Raw genomic sequence first — 24,588 nt, 5'->3', positions numbered from 1 at the left:
GATTATTCTTAATATCTCCCTGCTCTTATCTCCATGTTTTCAACCTCTCTGTTGCTAAGTTACCCCGCTGTCTACAACACAGCCAGAGAATATGACTCTGAAGGTGAGTTCCACCAGGTGAAGAGCCACGAAAAGGAACTTCAGACACTTCCGACCGAGCTTAACAAAGTCAAATAAAGTTAATAAATCAGGACTTTTCAGGCAGATGAACTGAATTCTGGCTTTGAGGCCTCCTGCGCTAAACTCCGCCGTTGTTTGCTCTTAATTTCTTCTCGTGCTTTTCGTCTGCAGAGCGTCCGCACGTCTGGTCTGGTTCTGCTGGAAACCATCTTGTTCGGAGCTCTGCTGCTGTACTTCCCAGTAAGTTTTCGCTCTCTCAGAATCCCAACAGGTGCCATGACAACCGCAGTCATCCGCCGCCGTCTACGGACCGCCCTTGGGCAGAGTTACGCAACACCTGAACATCAAATTTAGCGGTTGGCCACACGATCCATCCATTTCAAATTCAATTCCCTTTAAATCCGGACAGAATCCAGAGTGAATCCCTGCGTTAATCAAAGAGGTGAACAGTGTCATAATTAGCCTCAATAGAAATCCTAAACAAGACTACAAAGGATGATTACTCCTCAAAACATCCCCCTAAAAAGATTAGCATGTCAATGCTACTTCCTGCCTCTGCGGCTAGTTCCTGTTGGAGACGCCGTCCGATCATCTGTGGGGATTAGATAGATAGAGGGAAGCTGATCCCTCTGTGCTCGCGCCTTTGCTAGCCTCTCTCTAGTGAGCAGGGGCCAGTGTTGACTGTATTTACACACGTGCACGTGGCCCGCGGTGCGCCCGGAGCGCCTCGTCAGAAGTCTCGCGCTGGGAAATAGATGGAAGAAACCCGAGCGGGGAGAAAGGAACAGGGGGGGGTTCGCTCCGTCCGAGCACAGCGCAGACTGGCTGACAGCAGGACGCCGGAGATGGCTGGACGCCATTTTGGAAGGAAAAGAAAGGAAAAGTGTGTCGATCCGAAGGAGTAGAGGAGAGTTGGTGACCACGCTCAGTTCTCTGTTTCCTCGTTCTTTCGCGCCCCGCCCACATTCAGAGTAAAAGTCTGCGCCCCCAGAAATACGCCGCCACCCTCTCGTCTTCCAGCTTGACCTCTCCTTATGCTGTGGCTGTTGCGCCGCTTCTCCGAGCCTCCAGTTCCCCTTCCTTCCTCCGTCCCGGGGTCCTCCCGCCATGGCGGGCGTCCTCGGCCCAGCTCCGAGCAGCTGCCGCGCTCGTTGCATTTTTAAACAGTCCATCAAGTTCTAGCACAAGTTGTTTTAAAAATACATCTGATGATTAATTGATGGAGGAGGCATGGGAGGCCCGATTTAACCAAGAGGGACCACCTTCTCTTCTGGGTGATGCCAAAGTGCGGCTCCTTATTTTGCCTTAAGTCCACGCATGGCGGATCAGCCCTGCGTTTGAGGCGGCTTTTAGACGTGTGCCGTCGGATCCCGTGCGTGGATTTGCATTTCTGCATTCGTGCACGTGGGTGTAAGGAACGGCGTGGCCTAGTTGGAACGCGTGGAGGTGATCTTTTGTTTTCGAGCCGGAAGGCTGGAAGGCTGCTCGAGCAACGGGGAGATTAAGATGACAGGGTGGGGATGCTCCCGTCAGGGCAGCAACATGCATCAGATGTGCTACGTGCAGAAGGGAGCGCACGGACGGCATGCACGAGGGAGGGACGGCTCCAGCTAATCCCAGGAAATCACTTTTACATCTGCGGAGCCAAAGAAATGGATGAGCGTGCACGTAAACATACATGGGCAGGGATAAGGAGAGAGAAACCATCAGGGAAGACTCATTTCTCCTATTCCAAGCTGCAGCTCTAATTCATGTCCCCATCTTTACACCATCTAAGAAACAGATGAATCCAGTATTAACTCTTTATTTGTTACTGTTAGCGTTAGCGAATCTGTTAGCTTTAGCGCGTCCTTCTCGGCTGGTTGCTACAGATGTTCCGCCTCTCCCCAGGAGCGAATGTTGTAGTTTTTCCCCGATGTTTTATCTTAATTAGTGGGATCTGTAGTGTGATGTGGAGGTGCACGGAGTGGGGATATGTTACGCTCTGCCCTCCAGAGGGACGTGTTTACGCTTCATCAATAATCCATTAATTACACACACGGTTTCCTCTTTGCCGCTGTGGAGCAACTGAAGCTGATCCAGCGTCAATCCACACGGGGGGTTCGGCTTCAGAGAGCAAATGGAAGAGCATGTTAAAACCACTGGGAGTCACTGGGGGACATGTTATTTAAACCTGGGATGGACCAGAATCGCAGCTGAAAGTTCCTAAAAATGTTTTTTTGGGACGATCTGATAAATGTCTGTTTTTAAAAAGGTGGTGATCCTGTACTTCCATCCCAGCGTGTTCCGCTGTGTCCTGCTGAGGTGGGTCCGCCTGCTGGGCTTCGCCATCATGTACGGCACCGTCGTCCTCAAGCTCTACAGGTACCGTCGGACCAAACGCATCACGGGAGCCAAACCTGACATTTCCTGGGTTTTATGGAGTTATCATCCTCCCCCAATGCCTCCTCACATCCTTGTTTCCTCTTATTTGCTCATCTCTCCTCCTCCCCTCGCCTCCCTCGGCTGCTCTGGATATTAACTTCCAGTATGAGCTAACCTTTCTCACGTTCAATAATTCAGCACACACACACACACTCATACTCACATTTCTATCTTTCTGGGGTTGCAAATGTACAGGTACAGTATGTACACTAACCAGCCGCCTACCTAACCCTAATCATCCCAACTAATCCTCTAACCTTAACCTTTACAGCCCGCTTAAAACCATGTATTAACCCTCAAACAGTCCCAGCAAAATAGCCCCATTTCAAAATCATGGCCCCTGTTTGCTAGTAGAACGAGTAGTTTGGTGTGCAATATGTGGTGAAGGTGAGGAGACAAAGAGTCTGGACATTTGAATTTCACATCAGATTGCATCTATACACACACACACACACACTCTCTCACTCTCACTTCCTGCTCTCACCAAGTGCTGCTGAGATGGTAGAGAGAGGTCAAAGGCCTCTCACATTGTTCCTCTGGCAAAATTACTGATTCAATTTCCCCCCGAGGCTCCCGGTCGCGGAGCGCTCCCCGAGGCTGAGCTCTCATTGGCTGGTCTGGGCCAATGCGACGGCGTTGTGATGGATTTGTCACAGTGTAGTCGGGAGGAGAGACGGAACGGCGCTGAGATGATAGAAACAGGGAATGAATGTGTTTCCACGAATCTCCGGCCTGTTTTTCTCTCCTCGCCTGCAGTCGGATCGGCACATTTCTCTTCATTTGTTGTGATTCTGATCCAAATTGCTACCAATGCTGATATGAGTCCACAGGAGGAGAAGTTTAGATGATGCTGCAGCCTGATGCTAATCAGTCTCCTCTCCTCAGGGTGCTGAAGGTGTTCCTGTCCCGCACCGCACAGAGGACCCCTTATATGACCAGCTGGAGGGTTCTGAGGCTGCTTCTGGTCATCCTGCTGGTCGTCTTGTGGTTCTTGGTGGCGTGGACCTCGGCTGTGTGCCAGAACCCCGAGCTGAGCCGAGCCCTGATCACAGCAGGACTCACGCCGGAGGGGCTGCAGTTCAGCGTGTGTCTGCTGGACCGATGGGACTACATGATGGCCGTCGGTACGTGACAAACAGCAACGTTTTGGGCCCGGTCGCTCTGTTCCTTAAGCAGCTTTTCTGGCTTCTGCTTCGATCTGCGCCGCTCGGGCAGAGCTAAGGATTTAGCTCAGTTTAGAGGCGTTATTTTGGGAAAACGCCGTGGGCAGAAGCGCGTTGAAAAACCGTATTTACCACGAGAGGCACCGGGCTGTTTGCTTCGGCCGCTACATTCAGAACTTTCAAACGACTGTATTGGAAATCGCTTAATTCCAGACTGCTGTTTACACGTTCGCTAACGGCGGCGTCACTGCCAGCTCGCCAACTTCTCCTTGTGAGTTACGCAAATCTACGTTGCTGCACAGCTCCAGCGCTCGGGTGCATTCGCTGCTGAGGTCTGACAAGTGGCGGCCGCCTCAAACCACAAGAGAACAGCAATTTGAACACCTTCACCTGGAGAGCGGATCTCAACCGCACTCAACAGACCAGCGGCAGAACCCAACCAGCGTTTTTATGCATTAAAAATAAACTGCTGCTGATTCAAATTATAGGATGAAAGAGAACACGAGGTATCAAAAATATAGCAGAGACTCCATCGTCCTGCTGAGCCAGAGTCGGCACTTAAATATCCGTTTTTACCAGAAGTATCAACAGACCTTCCTCATCCTCTTCATGCTCTTCACGCCGTTCCAACCCTCCACACACACACACACACACACACACACACACACACACACACACCACACACACACACACACACACACACACACACACAGATGTGGTTCGGCTTTGGGGCAGATGCTTCAAGAGAAGGAAACATTCTTGTGATGGGGAGTCATCAAGTATCAGGTTCCACTCCATCCCTGACAAACAACCCCCCCCAATTGCACACACACACACACACACACACACACACACACACACACACACACTCTCTCTGACAGATGATTGAGTGTCATTTGCAAAGGTCAGCCTCCATTTATGCCTGTTATAAAAGATGCCAAAACTTCAGAGCGCCGCTCACTAAGGGCAGGACTCACACCAGCAATGATGGATGGAAGGATGGATGGATGGATGATGGATGAATGATGGATGGATGGATGGATGGATGGATGGATGGATGGATGGATGGATGGATGCATGCATGCATGGATGGATGGATGTATGCATGGATGGATGGATGGATGGATGGATGGATGGATGAATGAATGGATAATGGATGGATGGATGCATGGATGGATGATGGATGCATGGATGGATGATGGATGCATGGTTGGATGATGGATGCATGGTTGGATGGTGGATGGGTGGTGCGGCCGTCCTGTAAACACCCAGCAGGAAGCAGGTCCGGCTGAGATCGGCGCCTCCTGTGGGGCAGTAAAAGGTGATAAATGCTGTAATGGGACTCCAACAAGGCCAGAGCGCCGACAGATGCAGCCTGCGTCACTGAGGACGCTAAAGTGCTGTCAAATGCGTGTTTACAGAGCGCTCTGGCCTTCAGGCAGCGCCGGCTACAGACGCAAACAGATTTATCTGATTTTTCCTCAGACGGTTTTCTCAGAACGGAGGATGGCAGCGCGGCCCGCGACCAGTACGAACTCTGAGATCTTTTAATTCGCCACACGTTTGCGGCATTAGTGGTCAGGGTCGAGCTAGAGGTCGGAGCGAACCCGGGTGTCAGGAGCAGGTCTGAAGTGCTTCTGTGGTCGTGTGTCCGCAGCCATGTACGTCTCATCCATCTATACAGATATGCTTCTTCTTCTTCTCTTAGCAACAGCAGCATTTTCCAACGTTGTCGTTGCACCTCACCGTGTTATACCGTATACGGCCAGCAGGTGGCAGTCGGTTCGAGAATTGAAGGAAGATGAGATCATTGTTGTTTGCTGCTGTTTAACTACTAAGCTGTTAATGTGATGTAAAATTGGTGCCTGTGGGGGTTTCAGGTTGTGTCGTTACTGGATCAATACGAGCCATTTCTGGGGGCCCCTTCGTAGCCACTAGGCAGCAACATCTACAGTAGCAAGGGGCCCTATGGGGGGGACTCCAGATGCATCGACGTTGCAATGTCTAAAGCACTGCAATCGCTATGCTGACCACTGAGCAATGTCAGCCGTCTCTCGGGGCCCCTTTCAGCCCATGACAGCGTCTGCGGTGAAAAAGAATCCACCATTGCAGTAAATCACCCAGACGGGAGACGCTTTGTTTATCATACGTGCTGTCTAAAACTTGTCTGCTGTTTGCAGGACATCGCTCTTGGGGAGAGGCGGATGGGTCTAGAAAAACTCTTATTTTTCTGTGCAGCACAGTCACGGTGCACTTTTAGCAGCATGTCAGACCCGGCAGGACGAAGACGGGCTGCATTAATACCATTATGTGCTTGCAATATCTGCATCCTTCAGAAATATAAATATTTTAAATATACTGTCGTCCCTTCGGCGTGAATCCCAAGATTGTAAGAGGAAGCGCTGAGGCTTGGGAAGAAGTTCCAGGTGCTGCCCTCCAAGTACTCAGACTTCGTGTCAGCAGCTTCGTAATGACCGACTCTGGATGTGTGCGGTGGTGACGTGCACGTCACTCAGACACAGTGTGACAGCCGTGTCTGGGGGGGAAGAGGGGGGGCATGGATCTCTGAGAGTGTCGGGACAGACGGATGGCTGGAGAATGAAGGAGGGAGAAGAGAGGGAAAAGTAAAGTGTGCGAAGTGTGAAGCAGAGTAACAATGCAGGGAGGGGGGGCGTGGGGGGGAGGGGGGGGAGTTTAGATCCATCCCTGCTGTTGAATGTGTGTTGTGACCATAGTGAAAAGCATCTTTCACCCTGATTGCTGCTGATTCCACTCGGTGCGGAGAGAAAAGTTCAACCTTTTTTTTATCATCAATCCATGAAAACATTCATCTGCATTTGCCGGAATCGTTATCTTTTGCCAGCAGTTCTCCGCATCGGTATTGAGCACCGTGTAATTAGCGGTGATTTATAGACTGGGCCTAATCGTGGATATTAATGGCCGTAATCAGGGGGGACAAGCTTCACGGCCTCATAGCCCAGGAAGCTCCTTTTCCATATGCAAACATCCTAAATCTCTTCCTTTGGTTGCACGTCGTGCATCATGTTGCCTTCAGTGGAATAAGGTTAATTTGTGCTTTCGATGTTCTCTGCAGCCGTGGCTGCGCTCAATCTAAAGAAAGATGTCAGTTTCTCTCTGTCTCGGTGTCTCTGTTTGGATTAGATGACAACAGGAAGTGAGTGCGGCCGCTCCGGTTGTTTTTATTTCAAAAACGACAGAGTTGCTGTGAAGACTCGATGCCGGGTCCATGATGATTCTATTATTTAAGATGCAACTGGAGCAAGGACCGAATACACATCGGGCTCTCAGCTCGGGCGAATGTTGGAAACTCCCTTTGATGAATTAGAGAAAACATCAACAACAAACGCGTCTCGCTGACCCCTGAATGCATCGCCAGTCATTTCCAGCTCCGCGGAGGCTGCGCGGCCTCCGGATTCCTCCAACATCCCAGAAACATCCACAACAAGCAGCCGTTAACCTGCCTGGTCTCTTGTGTCCCCCAGCGGAGTTCCTCTTCCTGCTGTGGGGGGTGTACCTGTGCTACGCCGTCCGCACCGTGCCCTCTGCTTTCCACGAGCCGCGTTACATGGCCGCGGCCATCTACAACGAGCTGCTGATCTCGGCCATCTTCCACATCATCAGGTGAGAGGAGCAGAAGAAACACGTGCAAGCTAGCGCTGAGATGCAAAAGGCTAAATGGTGGGGGGGATTTTTATACAATGACAGAGACAAACAACCAGATGTTAAGCTGCTACAAAGATAAATCGGATCCAACTGTACAGCTTCGGAGTATCTTTCTCTTCTTCTCTCTTCTGACAATAATGAAGAAAAACAGCAGGAGAAGAGGGGTTATTCTGTAGACGTCTTCCTCCAGTACGAGCTGTTGTTCCAAAATAATCAGAGGTACTTAGCACGGAGAGTGGGCACAACAAGTGTCGGATGAAAGGCTGAGAGTTTTCCGCCTCCATCTGAGAAATGAATGGTGTCAATTGTGTGCCTGGGTGAGCGGGTCTGAATAGAGGTGAATAAACAAATGGCTTCTACAGGCAGGAACACTCACGCAGCTCAGAACCAGAGCTCGGTATGAGCCGTCTGCGCTTTGTTATCGTCTCTGTCTCTCTGGATCTGTCACAGATGGAGATTTATGCATTCAATTCAATCATATAAAGAAATCCTCAGCAGATTGGTTGGCTTTTTTTATCTGTTGTTGTTGTTGCTAGGCTGACTGAGATGCTCTGTTTCTCTCTTAAAGGACAATTGGCAATTAGCATTCCCATTAGCGTCACTTTTGGTTCACCTCTAAACGAAAACAAAAAAATAATAAAAAACAAAGCTGAATATCCGCCCACACCAGCTCCATCCTACGGTTTCTGGTTAATTTAGACATTTTCAAGTTTCGGTTTTTACTCTGCAAAAGCAAACGATTGCGATTGATGTAACTTTAGAATTAACAATGATAAATTTCCATTTATGAAAGTAAGGTCTCTTTAGTATCAGGTAGATCCCTACCTCAAGTCATGTAAAACACATTTAAAATCAACATTTAATTTTTTTTAAAAATATAATTATTGCCATGTATATGTTACAGATTTAATGGTTCAATTCAGAAAATACTCTATATATGCAGATGATACCCCATTATACTTATTAAAATCAGATTTGAAGACACTTCATTTTCCTCATATATTTGATGGGCTTATTGTCAGAAATAGCCTTTGGAAATGACATTTGTATCTTTTCCACACTTTCACTCAAGAGTGGGTGAAAGCGGTGCTTAAATTTGTGCTAATGTTTCCACATTTCTGTGGGTATTTTTAGGCGGTTACACAACAGGTTTGTGTGGTTCAAACATCCCCGAGTTGCCGAATCAATAAAATCACGTAGGTACATTTTAAGTTCTGTAACAGTTCTAAAATAATGGTTATTTCCCGTCTTTGTGAAGTGGGACGGAAACCTATATCCCGCCGGAGCCTTCGGTTGGAAAATATGAAACCAGAAAAACCTGTTGGTGATAAAACAGTTTTCCCCACCACTTATCTTCAGGTCTGCTGTGTAGAAATGTTCCACTAATCTATTGAACAGAAAAATGCAGGTGCACAGGTGTGAAACTGTTATAAATCTGGCCTCTCTCTCCAGCTGGGGAATAAAACCTGTCCTTTCGGGGAGCTGACTGAGGCAGTTAGCTGCTGCCGTCCAGAGATAAAGCAGGACCGGCGCGTGGCGGCGATTAAAACACACATAAAAATGGCCGACCTTCGTTCTGGGCATCTCTGTGTTAGTTATTGGTCTGCTTTCTCCCTCTGGCAGACAGGATGCATCACAGGCTTGATACAAAACATAATCCCCAGCCTCCTGCTGTCTAATAATTACACTGATTTATCCGTCATGGTGTTTGACTCTGCAGCCGAGCGAGATCTCAGCTGAAATGGAGGCATTTTTAGGTTGCTGGCACCCGAAAAGAAGGAGAAGGGAGGAAACAAAGGGAGGCCTGCAGGGTTTACCTGCACGATAACATTATGAGTTTAAAGGAAGCCAGGTAACATAAAAATGGGTCAGTAATCTGGAACAGAAGGAAGAAGACCAGCAGAACTCTGACGCACAAGACAGACTAGTACAGACGGGATGGGGGAGGGGGGGTTTAAATACATCAGGAGGGAGGAGACAATTAGACGCAGGTGAAAGTCATTGGGGGAATCGAGGCGAAGGGAGACAAGAGGAGGGAGGGAGAAAACGTCCGCCCTGCGTTGTATTAAAGCCAAATCTTTTTAATAAGTGAACTGTGAATACATAAACACGTGTTGTTTCATGCTACTGTGTCAGAATCCGCCATGAGCGACGAATCAAACACCGAACAATAAAGTATTTAGCGTAAGAATAAAGCTTTTCTGTGCGCCGGTACATAAATAAACAATCTGTTGGGTTGACTAATGAATGGGATGAAATGGGTAATTTTTAAAAGGCTTACTGGGGGGGAAGGGGGGGGTCTCGGGATGATGGTGGCGGATGAAAGACTGGGAAGAGTTGGAGGGTGGCAGGGTGAAGAGCAGCAGCCTTTGTGGAGGTGTGTGAGGACGATCCAGGAGCTGGACGGGCTGAGGACGGTGACAGGCTGGGAGGTGGGTGGATGTTGAGCTGTCGACCTCCCGCTGCCGGCGGCTGAATCCGATGAGTTCCAGTCCGGGTTCCGTATCCACAGAGACGGATCATCGCCTCTGTGCTGCTTCTCCGCAGGTTCTCCTTGGTGCCGGGGCTGCACCCCGACTGGATGCTCGTGTTGTTCTTCGCTCACACTCATCTGACCGTGACCGTCACCCTCTGCCTGCTGCTCGTCCCAAAGGTGACGTCCTCGGCCGTTTATGGAATGTGTGAAGAGTTCATCAAATTTCCGTGTACAAAAACAAATATCGTCTGGATGATACTAACACATGACAAATTGTTCATTAATTACACATTTTTGAGCTAATTAATGCTGGTAAAGCTGATCCTAGTCATGTAAATGTAGTTTTTGTGTTTAATTTGTGAGTAGTTGCCCCTCCCTCACCTGCAACTCTCACCTAATGTCTTCCACCTGTTTTTAATTGGCCCCGCCCCTTCCCCCTGTATTTATCAGGGCCTTAAATCACCTGAACCTCTTTGAAAATTGAGCGTTAATGTTTATTGTAATCTGGCAGAGCAGCCCCGCGGGCGTCCTAAGGCGCTTCCTCAAATCTGATGGAGAACATTTACTGTAATCCTCCGGCCCCGTGAGGAGTTTTCTACACCATCAGTCCTCTCTGTTCCTCACTTCTCCCCTAATTATCCACCCCGAACGTGCACGTCGGGAGATAATTATACACAAAGGGAGGATGTTGAAAACACACTGCTGACATCGTGCCAAACGCAGACGGATGATTTCAGATCTTTTTAATATAACGTCCATTTGTGAGTCATTAGATTCCAGGATTTAGGAGGCACTAATTCTATAAACCCAGCTGAATAAATTAGCTACACGCACCTGAAGGAAATGTCGCTCCAAATCCCTTAAAAAGATATTAAGCTGGGCAGCGATGATCCAGATGAGGGTTAGAAAACGATTTAATTTGTCTAAAAACGGAGGCATGATTCACCACCAAGCTGCCGCCATATTTGTTCTGTTATAGGCTGAATGTAATCACAGGCGTCCTTCAGGCCAGAATAAGGAGCTATATTTGAAATTTTCCATCTTTTCCCCTCCCAGCTGCCTCTCTGATGCCATCTTTAACGTCTCTCTCTCCCTTTTTATTAGTTCCTGTCCAAGGGAACACAGGCCAGGGACGATATCGCCACTGAGGCTTATGAGGAGGAGCTGGATATGGGAAGATCTGGCTCCTACCTCAACAACAGCATCACCTCGGCCTGGAGCGAGCACAGTTTGGATCCTGAGGACATACGTGTACGTCATTCTATAAAAAAATAAATGAATAAACAGCTGTAGGTTCTGATGTGAAAACAGGATCTTCTGGCAACGGTCGCTCACCTGCAGGACAGGAGAAGCTTCAGAAAGCTGTTGTTGTTGATGATGTTGAACGGTTGTTGTTGCAATCGGACCAGTTTTTCCCATAATCTGAGGGACGGTGGGATGTCCAACATAGGAAGGAAGAGAAAACGAGGCTGTTTGTTCCGGAAGATGACTGTAAAATATTAAAATCTGTTCCTGGGTTTCCACAGGATGAGTTGAAGAAGCTCTACGCCCAGTTGGAGGTCTACAAATGCAAGAAGATGCTGGCCAACAACCCTCACCTCCACAAAAAGCGCAACTCCAAGAAAGGCCTGGGCCGCTCCCTGATGAAACGGATCACGGAGATCCCGGAGAACATGCACATCCACCGGCAGTGCAGCCGAGAGGACGGCAGCGAGCACGGCAGCAACCGCAGCACCCTGAGGAGGAACCCGTTTGAATCGGGCCACCAGGGTGAGATCTTTCTGTCCCGGTGGAAGTTCTGGAAGTGTTGTTGTGGAGGCTTCTGGCTTTATTGAACTTTATCTCAATGCAGGCAAACTCCGAGAGGATTCCCTGAAGAACAAACTGGCAGGCTTGAAGAAGTCCCTCAGTTTTGACCACGTTTGCGACCCAGATGAAGAAGGTGGGGGCCACATTGGAGAGAAAACGGCTCCAGTTGCTGGGGTCAGCGGGGCGGAGGGATCTCTGCTGGGTTCCCTGATTGGGCGGAAGCACACCAAAAAGCAGCCGGAACCAGCAGCCACCCCCCCGAGGTTGGAATCCGCCGAGTCCACCGAGTCCCTCCCTCTGTTCTGGAAATCTGCCAGCGCTCACAACCTAACGCACGAGAAGAAGCCGGTCCAGCTGCGGACCTCCATCATGCAGAAGTCCCTGAGTGTCATTGCGAGCGCCAAGGAGAAGATGCCCGGCCTGACCAGCAAGACCCAAAGTGTGGAGGACGCCAGTAAGAAAGGTCTGAAGGGACAGGAGGAGAAGACGCTGTCGGAGGTGGACGAGACGCCTGAGCATTACCCGAAGATGAGCATCAGCCAGTCGGTGGAGTACTCCAAGACGCCACTGAAGATGGGCATCATGAAGCAGCAGGTAACAGAAGAACGGAGAACCGAGGCCTGATGTCCAGACGACATGACGGAATTGAGCCAGTATTGATCCGTCACTTTGTCTCCTCGATGCTAACTTTGACGTTTGCTCCATCAGGTAAGCGGCAGCCAGCCGTCCATTTGCTCAGAGACGGGCAGGAACCTCTACGATGTGTCCGAGGTTTGTCCCTGGGAGCTGGAGGAACCTCAGACTCCCACGGAAGTCAAGGCGCAGAAACACGTCTCCATCGCTCCCGGGGAAACCGGCAGCAGCCGGCGAGGGAGCGGCAGCTCTGGGATCTCCAAGGGCAACCGGTCCCAGATGAGGCAGAAAGCAGGCCCGTCCCCTTCCAGCAGGCGGCGCTCCAGAGACAAAGGAGACAGGGAGGAGCGGAAATCTCGGCCGCCCAGGTCGCCCCTCCCTCTTAAACCAGACGTCTGTCCCTGGGAGTTTGACGAGCAGCCCATGCTGGGACGAGATTCCGATTCCATCTCCCCCGACAGGATCAGGCGTAAGAAGAGCGTCACGCCCACCGATGGCAAACCCAAGGCGCTCCACTCGGACCACTCCAAGTCCACGGGCAGCCTGTTACAGCCTCCGTCACTGATGGTGGAGATCTGCCCCTGGGACTACGCCAGCCCGCCCTCTCCCAAACAAGAGAAGACCTGCAAAAGCCCCAGCACGCACAGGAAGAAACGGAAAGGCTCCTGCTCCTCCAACCACAAATCCGAGAGGGAGAAATCGAAGGAGAAGACCCGGGAGAGGCGGAGCTCCTCCAGCAAGCCGCCGTCGGAGAGGAGGCGGGTCAGCCAGTCTTCGGAGTGCAGCGGGCTGGTTTCTGAGCGGCGGAGGAGCTCCACGAGAGACTCTGAGGCGACGGAGATCAGGAGGTCAGAGGTTTACTCCAGAGACGCTGAGCCCTCACACGGCAACGTGGCCCCGATCAGAAAAACACCAGAGAAGAAGAGAGAGAGCTCCCTGAGCAGCAGTTACAAACCCGCTGTGGTGGCCGATGTTTGTCCCTGGGACTTTCAGGAGCAGGGCTCCGGGGAGAGGGCGTGATGTCTGCCGCCGCCGTCGCACTCTCGTTTTCTACCCACGCACAGACGACCCCACGGCTCTTCCCCGGGCGGCGAGCCCCGCCAGACCAGGAAATGCACTTTGGCTTTGCATCGATGCAATCCTGACGTTATTTCTTGGATTGAACGCAACCTTGAAGCCACCTTACATGAATTTTTGGTGCACTTGCTTTCACGTTTGTTGACGTTACGGTCCCGCTTGGACGTTTACATCCATTTAATGACCCCGTAAATCGTGCTAACAGTTACGGGATCTAAAAAACACCGACGCCAACCGTCGCTGCGACAGGAATGAGCGCAAGGTCCTGCCCCCTGGTGGTGGGAGTAGAGATTACAACTATTTCCGAAACACTTAACTTTTCACGTTATAAAAAGCTAAACTTTGGTCTGACTGAAACCTTCAAGCGTGACCGTACGCTGTGTTTGTGTTACAACACTGACATAATTGGAGAACTAATCACTTACCAGCAGATAAGACAATCATCCCCCCCAGAAATGACATAAATACTTAATTATCGATGAATGTTTCCCTATTTGTCACGGAGATGAACTATATCGGACTTTTTGGAGGTGACAAGGACCAAAGATGTCAAACAGACCAAACCTCTTGTCCAAAACCAGTTGAACTGGTGCATCATGGGGGAGCGAATGAGTCCAACTCATCTTATATTCAATATGAGACAAATTGTATCTGTACATTATAAAAAATGCCAACTGTCAGTTCTGCTAATTGTCCAATAATCCCTCAAGTGTTTACTGGTGCAACACGATGGTGGAAATTGCTTCTGTTGACTGTAATATTTACACATGCTGGAAACAAAACAACCCAAAACCAAGGTCACGATGGATGACGCGAATGTTTTTTTCCCCCGCCAAACCTTCTCACGCCTTCAGGCACAACTATGCATGTCCTAAACGTTTCCCAGCCAACGAGGAATGACCGTTTTAACACCACACTGACATCAACGGCCTCTTTCCTGTCCATGCCGAAACCATTCAAACACACATGCGTCTTGTTGTGCGCGCATGACGACAAAAAGAGCTGCAGCGATGCACTAACGTTCACCAGAAGGCTTAAAAAGGTTAAAAAACGACTTGTGCTGTCATGTGTTTATGGAGCGTCTTAAACTATAACCCTACACAATCTGTCTCGCCAGTTAAATGTCCCAAAAAAAAAAGAAATTGTGGGAAGTTTGATGATTCAAAATGACCCACTGCTGTGACTTTCACATTAAAGTCCAACAACTGGTGATTTTAGGCGGTTTGAAATACGATGTTGTGACTTGCCCACATGTATTTTATGCCTGTAATTCTACGTACGTGTTCCTCCTGAGAGTTACAGAATGCTGTAACGTGCACTTTGGAGTATTTATATTGTACATACATATTGTGTTGCATGTAAAATGCAGTGAATAACCTGTTCTCAAATATGGATAAAGTCTTTCTATAAAGCCAGATCGAGGTTTTCGTGTGTTTCTGAATTGCAATGAAAACGTCCTCAACCCTCAGGAGGCAAGAGATGGATTCAGAAATCGATTTACAACCATATACAACCGAACTGTTAACCATAGAATGAATGAATGAATGAATGAATGGATTTCCATTATCGGTGCAACACTGCCCCCTGGTGGACGTTAAACGAACACGACGGGTGACGTCACAACGAGTCGTTTTTATTTTATAACCTTTATCAGGATTTTTTTTTTTTTTACTTTTGATGTCAATCAATACTGGCGACAGTGATTCCGCTTGACGGTTGTGAAGGGTCCGAGTGGTTTTAATGTCCAAGAGAGTGATCCTAAACGCAGTGCTAATAAACAGATATGTATTATAATTAAAGTATTAATAAAAAGATGTGCTAAAGTGACATAGAAGAAAGTTTTCAGGAGGTCGGCGTCTCTTTTTTTCTGGTTTCTTCACGCTTGACTCGTAGTTTTGACCTCAAATTCAGACCTCCAGAAACCCAAATACGGATGCTGCGAACTTGTTTACCGGTTCCTCCCAGCATCAGTGGGGACCCAACCCTATCCTGGAAATAAAAAAACTCAATAACGGCAGTGACGTCAGCCCTGCGGCACCGGAGAACGACCGCTTCCCCAGACCGAGCACCGCAGCGCAGCAGCACCACGCAGCTCCCGTCCTCTCCCGTCTCGGTCCCAAAGTGCGGTTTGGAAGAATCATGGGCAACGTTCAGGTAAGAAATCCAGGTTTTCCTGCAACTTCTGGCGCTTATTGAAACTCAACGAGGGCAAAAACAAGAGAATTTGACGCGTGACGTCACGTCCAAAGTGACGAATCAACTGAAACAAAATGAGAAGGGCATTGAAAAGTTAAGTCATTGTGTAGGAATAAATAGAGAATAAGCTGGTCGGTGGGATCAGCCGACGGTCCTGGAGGCTGGAGGGATCTGATGGGATCTGTTGGGATCTGATGGGATCTGATGCTGCCCCATGACTCAGCGAGGCTGCAGAGCTGCGCCCTTTTCCTGCAGGACGCTGCAGCCGCGGCCTTGACATGGAAATCTCTGGAAAGTTTTACTCACGCGATGCGACATTGCAGAGGTTTAAACGCTATTATTCTGATTCTTTTAGCCGACCATCGTCCCCTGTGAGGACTTTGATGTCACTGCGGATATCAAAGCGATCAGAAAAGCCTGTAAAGGCTTAGGTAAGTGCGTCATAGTACCGGATCTATTCTATTTCTACATGCACGTTCATTCATTCGGATTTATTGGGATTAAAGGAAATCATGAATCTTCCAGAAAATGAAAGGTAAAAAAAATAGCTGAAAGCATAAGAGTTAACAAAACCATAACCATAGTAGCAGGTGACTTGAACAAACAAAAAAAGCAGGAAGTTGATAAAATAAAAAACCCTTCAAAATAAAACATGAAAGGACCAAAGGAGTGCCACAGACTGACCAGCTCGTGCCGGTTCTGGTCCAAATCAGTCACATGAAAAATTCTGGTTTTCTAATTGTCACTTGAGGTCAGTTGGGAATTTAATTGTTCCTGTCAACATATTTCATTGATTTTCGGGAGTTTGTTTGTCTTTGTTTATTGTGAAGGCACGGACGAAGAAGCCATCATCCAGATCCTGGCCAACCGCTCCGCAGCTCAGCGGGTGGAGATCAAACAGGCCTACTTTGAAAAGTATGACGATGTGAGTACACACACACTCACACACACACACACACACGGGGCCTTCCACACACCTGTGTGTCTATTGTGCGTCCATTGAGTGTGTGTGTGTGCTCAGGAGATGGAGGAGGTCCTGAAGAAGGAGCTGACTGGTAGTTTTGAGAACGCCATCATGGCCATGTTGGACCCGCCTCACCTCTACTTCGCCAAAGAGCTGCGGAAGGCCATGAAGGGCGCCGGCACGGACGAGGCCGTGCTGGTGGAGATCCTGTGCACGGCCAACAACGAGGTGTGATGAGGATAACTGGTGTTTTCAGGAGAGGAGGTGTGTGTCTGAGTCTCCTGTGTCTCTGTGGCAGGACATCGTGAGCTACAAGGAGGCGTACGCTCAGGGTGAGTCCTCCTCCCTCAGCGGCCTCCTATTTAAGTCGTTATTCATTTCGCTGAGGGAAAGTGGCAGAATTCTCCAACTCCCGATGCTCCCTCGCAGTGCACGAGAGGGACCTGGAGGCGGACATCGAGGACGACACCAGCGGGGACGTGAGGAACCTGCTGATGGCCCTCCTGCAGGTGAGCCCTCCTCCTTCTGCGCTCCATCTGAATTACGCAACGCGGGGAGGGATTGAGGGACACTCGGCGGATTGTTCGTCCCACTGAGACGCTCGCCACACACCGCGGCATTGTGCGGCGCCCCTCCGTCCCCTCGTTCCAACATTCCCGCCCTCTGCTGCTTCCCCTCCGTCTTCCTTCCCAGCAGAAAGAAACCAATAAGACGTCTTTATTTCCTGTTGAATTCCTGAGATGATTCCACGTGTTTCACCCTTCCTCCTCTCCCAAACGTCACCCTCGCTCCCTCCGGGTGCCTCCTGTCCTTCTTCTCGTCCCTCTCTTGCTGCAGGCGGGCAGAGACGAGGGCTACGAGGTGGATGATGATTTAGCTGAGCAGGACGCCTCTTCTTTGTTCGAGGTGCGTTCGGGTGCTCCCTGTCTGTGCTCCCACCTCAGTCGCGGATGTATTCTGACCTCGTGCTTCTCCTTCTCCAGGCTGGAGAAGGCAGATTCGGCACGGACGAGTCGACCTTCACCCACATCCTGACTCACAGGAACTACCTGCAGCTTCAGGCCACCTTCAAAGCCTACGAGGCGGTACGGGCACCCCTGAGCCGGGCGCTTCCCCTGTCTGCTGACATGGTTTCGTTAACGCTCTGCTGTTCCTCGCAGCTTTCAGGAACAGACATTCTGGACACCATCGACGCCGAGGCCACGGGGACGCTGAAGGACTGCTACGTTACGCTGGGTGGGCCGACGGGAGGGTGAACACCCCGTCAAAAGCTTAATGAAACATCTGTTCCTGTAGTAACGACCTCTGTCTGTCTGTGTGTGTGTGTGTGTGTGTGTGTGTGTGTGTGTGTGTGGGGGGGGGGTCTATAGTCAGGTGTGCCAAGAACCCTCAGCTGTATTTTGCCCGACGCCTCAATGCCGCCATGAAGGGAGCGGGCACAGATGAGGACACGCTCATTCGCATCATTGTTGGCCGCTCTGAGGTGAGAGAACCTTTTGCTCAGCAGTGGGGTTTATACCAATCCACCGCCAGGGGGCGGTAGTCCTTTACCTTTGGGCAGATCACGTGCCCTCCCGGCTTGGTTTGGAGTTTTGTGACGTAACCAACGTGATGTAACCAACGTGCCGTGAACCCGCAGATCGACCTGGACACCATAAAGGACATGTATCTGGAGAAATACGACGTCACCCTGAAGGACGCGCTGGACTCGGAGTGCGGCGGAGACTTCAAGCGCCTCCTGATTGAGATTCTGCACTGATCGACTCCCCCTGCAGACGTCCTTACTCTTCTTCAAACTTTCTAACCAGCTTCACTGTCAATTTTACCATTAACAGGACCAAAAACACCCGAGCATCACACCAGTGCTTGTAACCACAGTTAATAAGGGATTTTTGTTTCCTGAACAGGGTTGGTTTTTATCTACCGGGCTTCTCGAGCCCATGATCATCACCATCTTAAGTCACGAACTCGCCTCTGCGATGCCTTCCGTGGCGATCGAGCGATGCAACCGCCCGATGTCCAGAACAGTCAACACGCAAGTGCCGAATGATCACGCTTGACCTCCGATGTCGCTGCACGGGCGTCAAATCCAAAAGTTTCTCTTGGGTTTTTGTATTCACATCCCAAAATGTCACACGGGATTTTTAATGTTTTTATCGTCTTTTTTTCTTTTTTAAAGACAACTCTGCTGCTGCTTTCACTCAGTGTTTGAGTTTACATCTAGTAAATAATCCCCTTCTTACTTGACAGAAGTGTAAAACTCTGATCACTGATATTAAACTGTCTCTATCTCAGCTGAGTCATCTCAGTCACCTTAATATACAAATTATGCATACAAATAAATGTATTAAAATATATCACGGAGGTATTGTAATCATTCAAATGTGACAAGTCAAAAAAATAAAGAATATTAATGCTTCAATCAAAATACTTGTAGTTATAATTGTGGCCGATAGAGGGCAGAATTACGCCGCTAACGAGACTGAACCGAGCCGCGGAAAGTATGTGTGTGTGCGTGTGTGTTGATTTATTTCACCACACAGGGACACTTGGAAGTCACAGGATGACTTTAAAGCAAACCACAGAGCGAGAGAGAGTTCAAAGCAAAGGAGAACTGCTTCCAGATGCAGCGGAGCTGCGATCGACTCAACCTTTATTCTTCACCTTTGTCCTCCTCCCACGCCTGCAGGTTACAGCTGTTACAGTGTGGAGCTTTACAGCGTGTGTGCGTTTCATATGTTCATGCTACCTTCAGAGGATATCTGTGTGCCACATGCAGCCCATCTGTGTGGCCCAAACAGAACCAGGAAACCTCATTTGATGCACAACATCTCCCTAAATATTAGATTCAATTCTGTGCCATTTCACTCAGATTTCTTTCTTTTTCTTGCTACGCGGGGCTGAAATTGTTTTAGAAGTTGCAAAACCCCGTAAAACAAACGGCGTCTCTGCCTGTCTTTGTTGTCTTTCACCACATCTGCGATCTATTAGCGAATGTTGGGCAACTGGTGGCGTTGGGATCTGGACCCTACAGGCCTCCTAAACATTTATCAGCGAGGATGTGGGTTCAATTTTCCTGTTTGTTTGAAAACTCGGGTTCTGGTCTTTGGTTCGGTTCGGACCGGGGGGTGGCTGAGCGTTGCCTGTGACACAAGAGTCTGAAGCGTGAACGCTCAAAGTCGCGATCTACGGGAAATCTGCGGCTCAAACCAGACCTGGAGGTCATTTGAAACTTAGAGGATGTAAAAACAAAGGTCAAAAGGTCACTTTAAATTCAAATGTTTAGAATAACCGATGAGACGCTTGGTTAATTGGAAGCACCCGTCAGTTTCTGTTAAATTCAGCCGCCACGTTCGACCAGAAGATGAACACACATGAGCTGATCCGTCTCTGCAGGCTGCACAATCCCGAACTTCCATACAGGACTCGGTCGGAGGGAAGTGACACAATTAATCTGCATTATTATTAACCGGGTCTCCCACCCACCAGCAAAGCAAGAAAATCAGGACTCTTTTCATTTGATTTAATAGAAAACATCAAATATTCACTTTATTACTTTTAAAGTAAGACTAGGCGTCATGTTTAATATGACAGGTCCTCAATAATGCACGTAAATCTTGAAAATTCAAACCTTTAGAGTGTTTTTGAACATGCACTGTATTATCATGTTTAACAAGGCAGATAGGATAAAACATGCTTTTAAAACAAATAATAAACAGCACCAGCTGATAAGAGGAGACAGGAAGTGACATATTTAAATTAAAAAAGCAAAGAATGTTCAATCAAGTAAACTGAACTTGTTGCATTAAAAACGTGACTGATGTTTCAGAACTAATGACTTTACATTTAATGTAGTCACGACTCAAAAGCACCATTTTTTTTAAAATGTCAGGTTTCACAGAAGGTGTTAGCTTACGTTTTCTGGCTGTCGTGGGGAGTAAATCAACAATGCTCCAAGGTGAACAAAATTCAAACTGAAACCTTTTTAAAATCCAACAACTTTTGCCGATTGTTTATAGAGATGAACATTCGATCCCCAGAGGCAAAAACCCCCGCAAACTCCCTCTAGTGGCGGTGTAGTGCATATCCTCTGACCCCACCTCAGAGTGATGGAATATGGGTCAAATGAACACTTTACATCGTGGTCATGTGGAGAATCAGATGGTTTTGTTTCCAAATCATCCTGAAAGATTTTTTTCATACCCGTCATCCTTGTGAGTATATTCGTAAAAGAAAGAAACGGTAAGATAAACTTTGTGGCATCAAGCAGCCACCCAGAGGATCGACACTCCACTTCCTGATTGATGGCTGATCTGGTTGACCCGCCCACGGACACAGTCCAGCGCGAAGAACACCGCCGTCCCGTTGTGAACCTGGAAGGATGCTCGCAGGCTCACCCCGGCATAATGGCTGCCGTCAGGCATCTGACCTCCGACCTGCTGGGCCAGGGGGACGGGCCGCGCCCCCTCCGCCTCCCGGCCTCCTCCTGACCTCTCCGGGTCGCTCCGCCTCAGCAGAGTCACCTTGACCAGGTTGCAGGAGTGGATGAGTTTAAGATCCAGAGCCACGCTGGCCGTGCCGCTCTCTCTGAACACGAAATCCCGCCCCCTCCCTTGCAGATCCACCTGGGTCACGCGGGCGCTGGTCTGACGGAAGAAGAGAGGTTTGTTTCGGACCGCTCCGGAGGGAAGGCTGGCGTTGGAAACAGAGGCGGCGAGGGAAGAGGAAAGAGCCGCGGGGACCCAGACCAAGCTGAGGGTGCTGATTCCCGTCTCGTCGCCAAAGAAGCGCACGTTGCACTGAGGCGGCGAGAGGATCTCCAAGGCCAGCGTGTCCCCGGGCGTGACCGCGGCCGCTCCGGAGAGAGACAACGACGTGTCCCGGTAGTGGACGCCCGGTCTGAAGGAGCGGCCGAGTTCCACGCCCGTTCCGTTGTGGTTCAGGTAGGCCAGCACCTGGAACCCCTCGCTCACGCAGGCGTGGCCCATGGCGTACAGCGCCTGCTGGAACACGAACCGAACGCTGCCGCTCTCGGCGAAGCGGATCCCCCGGCCGTCGTGGGTCAGCCCCACGACGTACGGGTCGGAGGTGCGGGTGGTGCGGAACGCCGGCCGGTAGCTGGTGTGGTAGTGCGCCGACAACGTGGCCTGCGCTGTCATGGCGACGGCCCCGGTGTCGTGGGAGAGCCAGAGGAGGCTGAGCGAGGCGGCGGCGTGGTCGTACAGCTGGACGCCCTCGCCGCTCTCGTTGCAGTGCTGGCTGGCGCTTCGGATTAAAAGGGCGACCGTGTTACCGGGGGCGACCTCCGCGACCCCGCTCACGCTGGCGCTCTGCAGCGACCTGGCGTCCTGCTGCTCCACCCTGACGCCGCTCAGGTCGCGGCCTCCGGAGCCGTCCGTGGTGTTGACGCGCAGGCACACCTGGACGAAGCTGCGGCAGCCGTGGGTCAGCGACAGGTTCTCGTCCAGCCACACCAGGCCGTGCTGCCGCAGCACCAGCCGCCCGCTCTCCAGCGCCACCAGCCCGCCGTCGCCTCTTCCGTTGACGTGGAGCTGCGCGCTGTGGGAGAAGTGAGCCAGGTTGTGGCCTTTGGCGCCGGGTAGGCTCACATCTCCGGCCCAGGACAGAGACAAGGCGGCCTCGCCGGCGGCGGAGGCGGCGACGGAACCGGAGCAGATGGCGTCGGTGGTGAAGGTGCAGGCTGAGACCAGGGTCTCCCCGTCACAGTCGTTACAGGCCTGACACTCGTCCATGGCCGAGTTGAAGAAGTAGCCGTGGCCGCACGTGCCAGAGAAGGCGTCCCGCTCCGTCATGCCGGGACATCTGAATCCACCTGGAGGGAGGGGGGGGGCACGAGACTGGGTCAACAACGTACAGGGGAAAAAGCCGGACCGGCGTTGTTGCTGCAGGATTCCCACCTGGAGTGTTGAGACATTTCTGCGGAGCCTTGCAGAGATCAGGAATCTCCAGGCATTCATCTCTGTCCTGCAACGAGGAATCGGGGGTTAGGAGGTCGCGAACCCGTGACCGTTCCCTCCGCGCTAAAGGTGGCGCTGCTGACCTGACAGATCCTGTCTGCGTGCGCCGAACACTGGGCCACCATGAAGAAGCCCGGGGGGCAGATGGTGCACTTCTCGCAGCGAGGGTGACCGCTGCTGAAGCCGCAGTACTCGTCGCCGCGGCAACTCCCGCAGCCCGTCGAGCGACCCACCTGGAGACGTCGGGGGATTCAAACAGAGTACAGAATTCCTCCGGCGTTTGGCCCTCGGAGAAGCAAATAAACGGGAGCTCACCTCCATCACGCTGGCCTCCATGTCCACCTTGTGCAGCGTCAGGGCCTGCTGGGCTTTTCCGGCTCCGTCCTTCACGCCGAGCGTGTCCGCGTGGCCGCCCAGATCCCCCTGGATGTTCTGGAACGCCGTTTGTTTGACGGTTTCCATCATTATGTTGTAATAAGATTTAACCTGGAAGCAGAGGAACAAACAGGCGGGTGGATATGGAAGGATCTTCTGGATGCTCTGTCCACACAAAGATCAAGAGATTCAATCCTCAAAAGTAGAAAGCTGTTTTTTATTCGCCGCGTTGTGATTATTCCGGGTTCCTTTATTCATTTGCCAATAGCATGTGGGTCTATATTCGTCCATCCATCGCATCATCAATCACGCCCGTCTTACTTCCTCCATCTGTTCAAACATCCTCCTCTGCTGCTCCAGGATCTCGCTCTGCTGGCGGACCAGCGTCCCCTGCTGCTCGCCGAGGAGCCTCTGCAGCTCCCGGACCTCCTCCTGCTGGCTCTTCAGGGCCTCCACCAGCTTCTTCTGGTCCTTGGAGAGCTGCAGCTGTAGCACAAGCGCGTCCTCTGACGGGACGTCGTTGGCTCCTGGAGACAAAAACGGTCGACGTGAATTCCCAAATCCCCATTTTTTGAATCTGAATTTGAATTTGCTACTGACCTGGTTTCATGTCACATGTCAGCTGTATCCACGCACCGCGCTCGGAACCAAAGTCCGCGAACTCATCCAAGAACTGCGCCGCTCTGTCTCTGACGTGAACCGGTGCCGCGGCTCCTCTGCCGCCCTCTTCTGCGTGCGCGCCGCAGCCGTCTCCGACGCACGGCTTCGGCTTGTGGCGCATTCTGCCGGGCAGCTTGCAGCCCATCCCTTTGCACCCCCGCGTTGCTGTATCATCACCCGTCTGTTGGCGGGAGTCGGCGGGGAGACAGGTGGCACCAACGCAGGCAGGATGGACCACATCCGCCGTGATGGTCCTTGGGTTGGTCCTCCTGCCCTCCATAACCGCCTGCTGCGTCTGGATGACGGCGTACGGTGCCAAAGGCGCGCTCTGGCCCTGGTAATGACCGAAGTGAGCATCCTGTTGGAATGATGGGTAGACCTGCGCCGGCCTGGGATGTGCAGGGTTGGGAAAGTGCAGCCTGGACGCCGCAGCCGCCGCCTCCGTGCGCCCCTGGCAGTGCGCTCCGACGCACGGTCCACTCCAGTCTGGGTCGGAGAAGCAGCGCGCCCCCCGACAGTTTTCAGACACGGCTTCCTCGCTCAGCATAAATGTCGCACCGAGTAGAAACAAAATAAAGACAAATTCCATCCTGGTAAATAAGGAAACAATCAGCGTTTATCCGCCGTGGTCCTTCTCGCGCGGCCCTTCTCTCTGATTAGATCATCTCCTCGACTCATAAACAGCCTCGCGCAACCCCCGGTGGGTCTCGAATGAGTGATTGCACAGACGTGTAACTCGTCTCCAGTGGTCTCTGCCCCTGTCGCCCCCTTCCTGCTGCATCCAGCCCACATGTGCTGCTGCTTCTAATTGGCAACAGGCGTCGCTCCCGGTCTTAAATTAACCCGTAGCTTTCCCGGACATACCACTCTGCCGAGTCACCCCAATTCATCCAAACGGTGCATGTGGTAGATATTTGGACGAACTCTGTTGTTCTTAGTCTCACTCCAGTGGGGCTGTTGGGGGGGGGGGATCTGCTCTATTGCGCGCAATTCCCTGAGCAACTGCACGTCCGGATTTAAGTTCTTAAG

At 50.8% G+C, this 24,588-nt stretch overlaps 3 protein-coding genes across 3 annotated transcripts in view; 2 read left to right on the top strand and 1 right to left on the bottom strand.

Moving 5' to 3' along the window:
- Window positions 1–14,801, top strand: part of gpr158b (G protein-coupled receptor 158b) — a 28,576-nt gene extending 13,775 nt beyond the window's left edge. The window contains exons 5-13 of the mRNA XM_057056865.1: window positions 292–360; window positions 2,375–2,484; window positions 3,430–3,668; window positions 7,211–7,349; window positions 9,939–10,044; window positions 10,972–11,118; window positions 11,394–11,637; window positions 11,720–12,270; window positions 12,385–14,801. Coding sequence (XP_056912845.1) covers window positions 292–360; window positions 2,375–2,484; window positions 3,430–3,668; window positions 7,211–7,349; window positions 9,939–10,044; window positions 10,972–11,118; window positions 11,394–11,637; window positions 11,720–12,270; window positions 12,385–13,329 — 2,550 coding nt within the window. The 3' untranslated portion in view covers window positions 13,330–14,801. The remainder of the gene's footprint in view (window positions 1–291; window positions 361–2,374; window positions 2,485–3,429; window positions 3,669–7,210; window positions 7,350–9,938; window positions 10,045–10,971; window positions 11,119–11,393; window positions 11,638–11,719; window positions 12,271–12,384) is intronic.
- Window positions 14,802–15,428: 627 nt separating this feature from the next.
- On the top strand, window positions 15,429–18,974 carry anxa13l (annexin A13, like). The gene is made up of 11 exons (XM_057056980.1): window positions 15,429–15,540; window positions 15,938–16,013; window positions 16,413–16,507; window positions 16,604–16,774; window positions 16,845–16,878; window positions 16,976–17,055; window positions 17,384–17,452; window positions 17,530–17,631; window positions 17,707–17,782; window positions 17,917–18,029; window positions 18,186–18,974. Exons 1-11 carry the CDS (start codon window positions 15,526–15,528, stop codon window positions 18,303–18,305), a joined length of 951 nt encoding a protein of 316 aa, XP_056912960.1. The 5' UTR covers window positions 15,429–15,525; the 3' UTR covers window positions 18,306–18,974.
- Window positions 18,975–20,063: 1,089 nt separating this feature from the next.
- si:ch211-252f13.5 (uncharacterized) lies at window positions 20,064–24,418 on the bottom strand. Its single transcript, XM_057056882.1, has 6 exons — window positions 23,500–24,418; window positions 23,221–23,426; window positions 22,840–23,010; window positions 22,608–22,757; window positions 22,465–22,531; window positions 20,064–22,379 (listed from the first exon to the last, which is right to left on the bottom strand). Exons 1-6 carry the CDS (start codon window positions 24,146–24,148, stop codon window positions 20,809–20,811), a joined length of 2,814 nt encoding a protein of 937 aa, XP_056912862.1. The 5' UTR covers window positions 24,149–24,418; the 3' UTR covers window positions 20,064–20,808.
- Between the last annotated feature and the right edge of the window lie 170 nt (window positions 24,419–24,588).

This window comes from Takifugu flavidus, chromosome 15 (assembly GCF_003711565.1).
Source record: "Takifugu flavidus isolate HTHZ2018 chromosome 15, ASM371156v2, whole genome shotgun sequence".
NCBI lineage: Eukaryota > Metazoa > Chordata > Actinopteri > Tetraodontiformes > Tetraodontidae > Takifugu > Takifugu flavidus.
This window is presented reverse-complemented; position numbering and strand designations above follow the sequence as displayed.

What these genes read in the sequence shown, in the direction of transcription:
- anxa13l (XM_057056980.1), top strand. An exon ending in AAAAGCCTGTAAAGGCTTAG is followed by an intron (nt 16,014 to 16,412) that starts GTAAGTGCGTCA and finishes TTTATTGTGAAG; the next exon opens with GCACGGACGAAGAAGCCATC. An exon ending in TGCTGATGGCCCTCCTGCAG is followed by an intron (nt 17,056 to 17,383) that starts GTGAGCCCTCCT and finishes CTCTTGCTGCAG; the next exon opens with GCGGGCAGAGACGAGGGCTA.
- si:ch211-252f13.5 (XM_057056882.1), bottom strand. Translation starts at nt 24,148, where the DNA reads ATGGAATTTGTCTTTATTTTGTTTCTACTCGGTGCGACATTTATGCTG. An exon ending in GACATGTGACATGAAACCAG is followed by an intron (nt 23,427 to 23,499) that starts GTCAGTAGCAAA and finishes TTTTGTCTCCAG; the next exon opens with GAGCCAACGACGTCCCGTCA. An exon ending in TGGAGGCCAGCGTGATGGAG is followed by an intron (nt 22,758 to 22,839) that starts GTGAGCTCCCGT and finishes CGACGTCTCCAG; the next exon opens with GTGGGTCGCTCGACGGGCTG.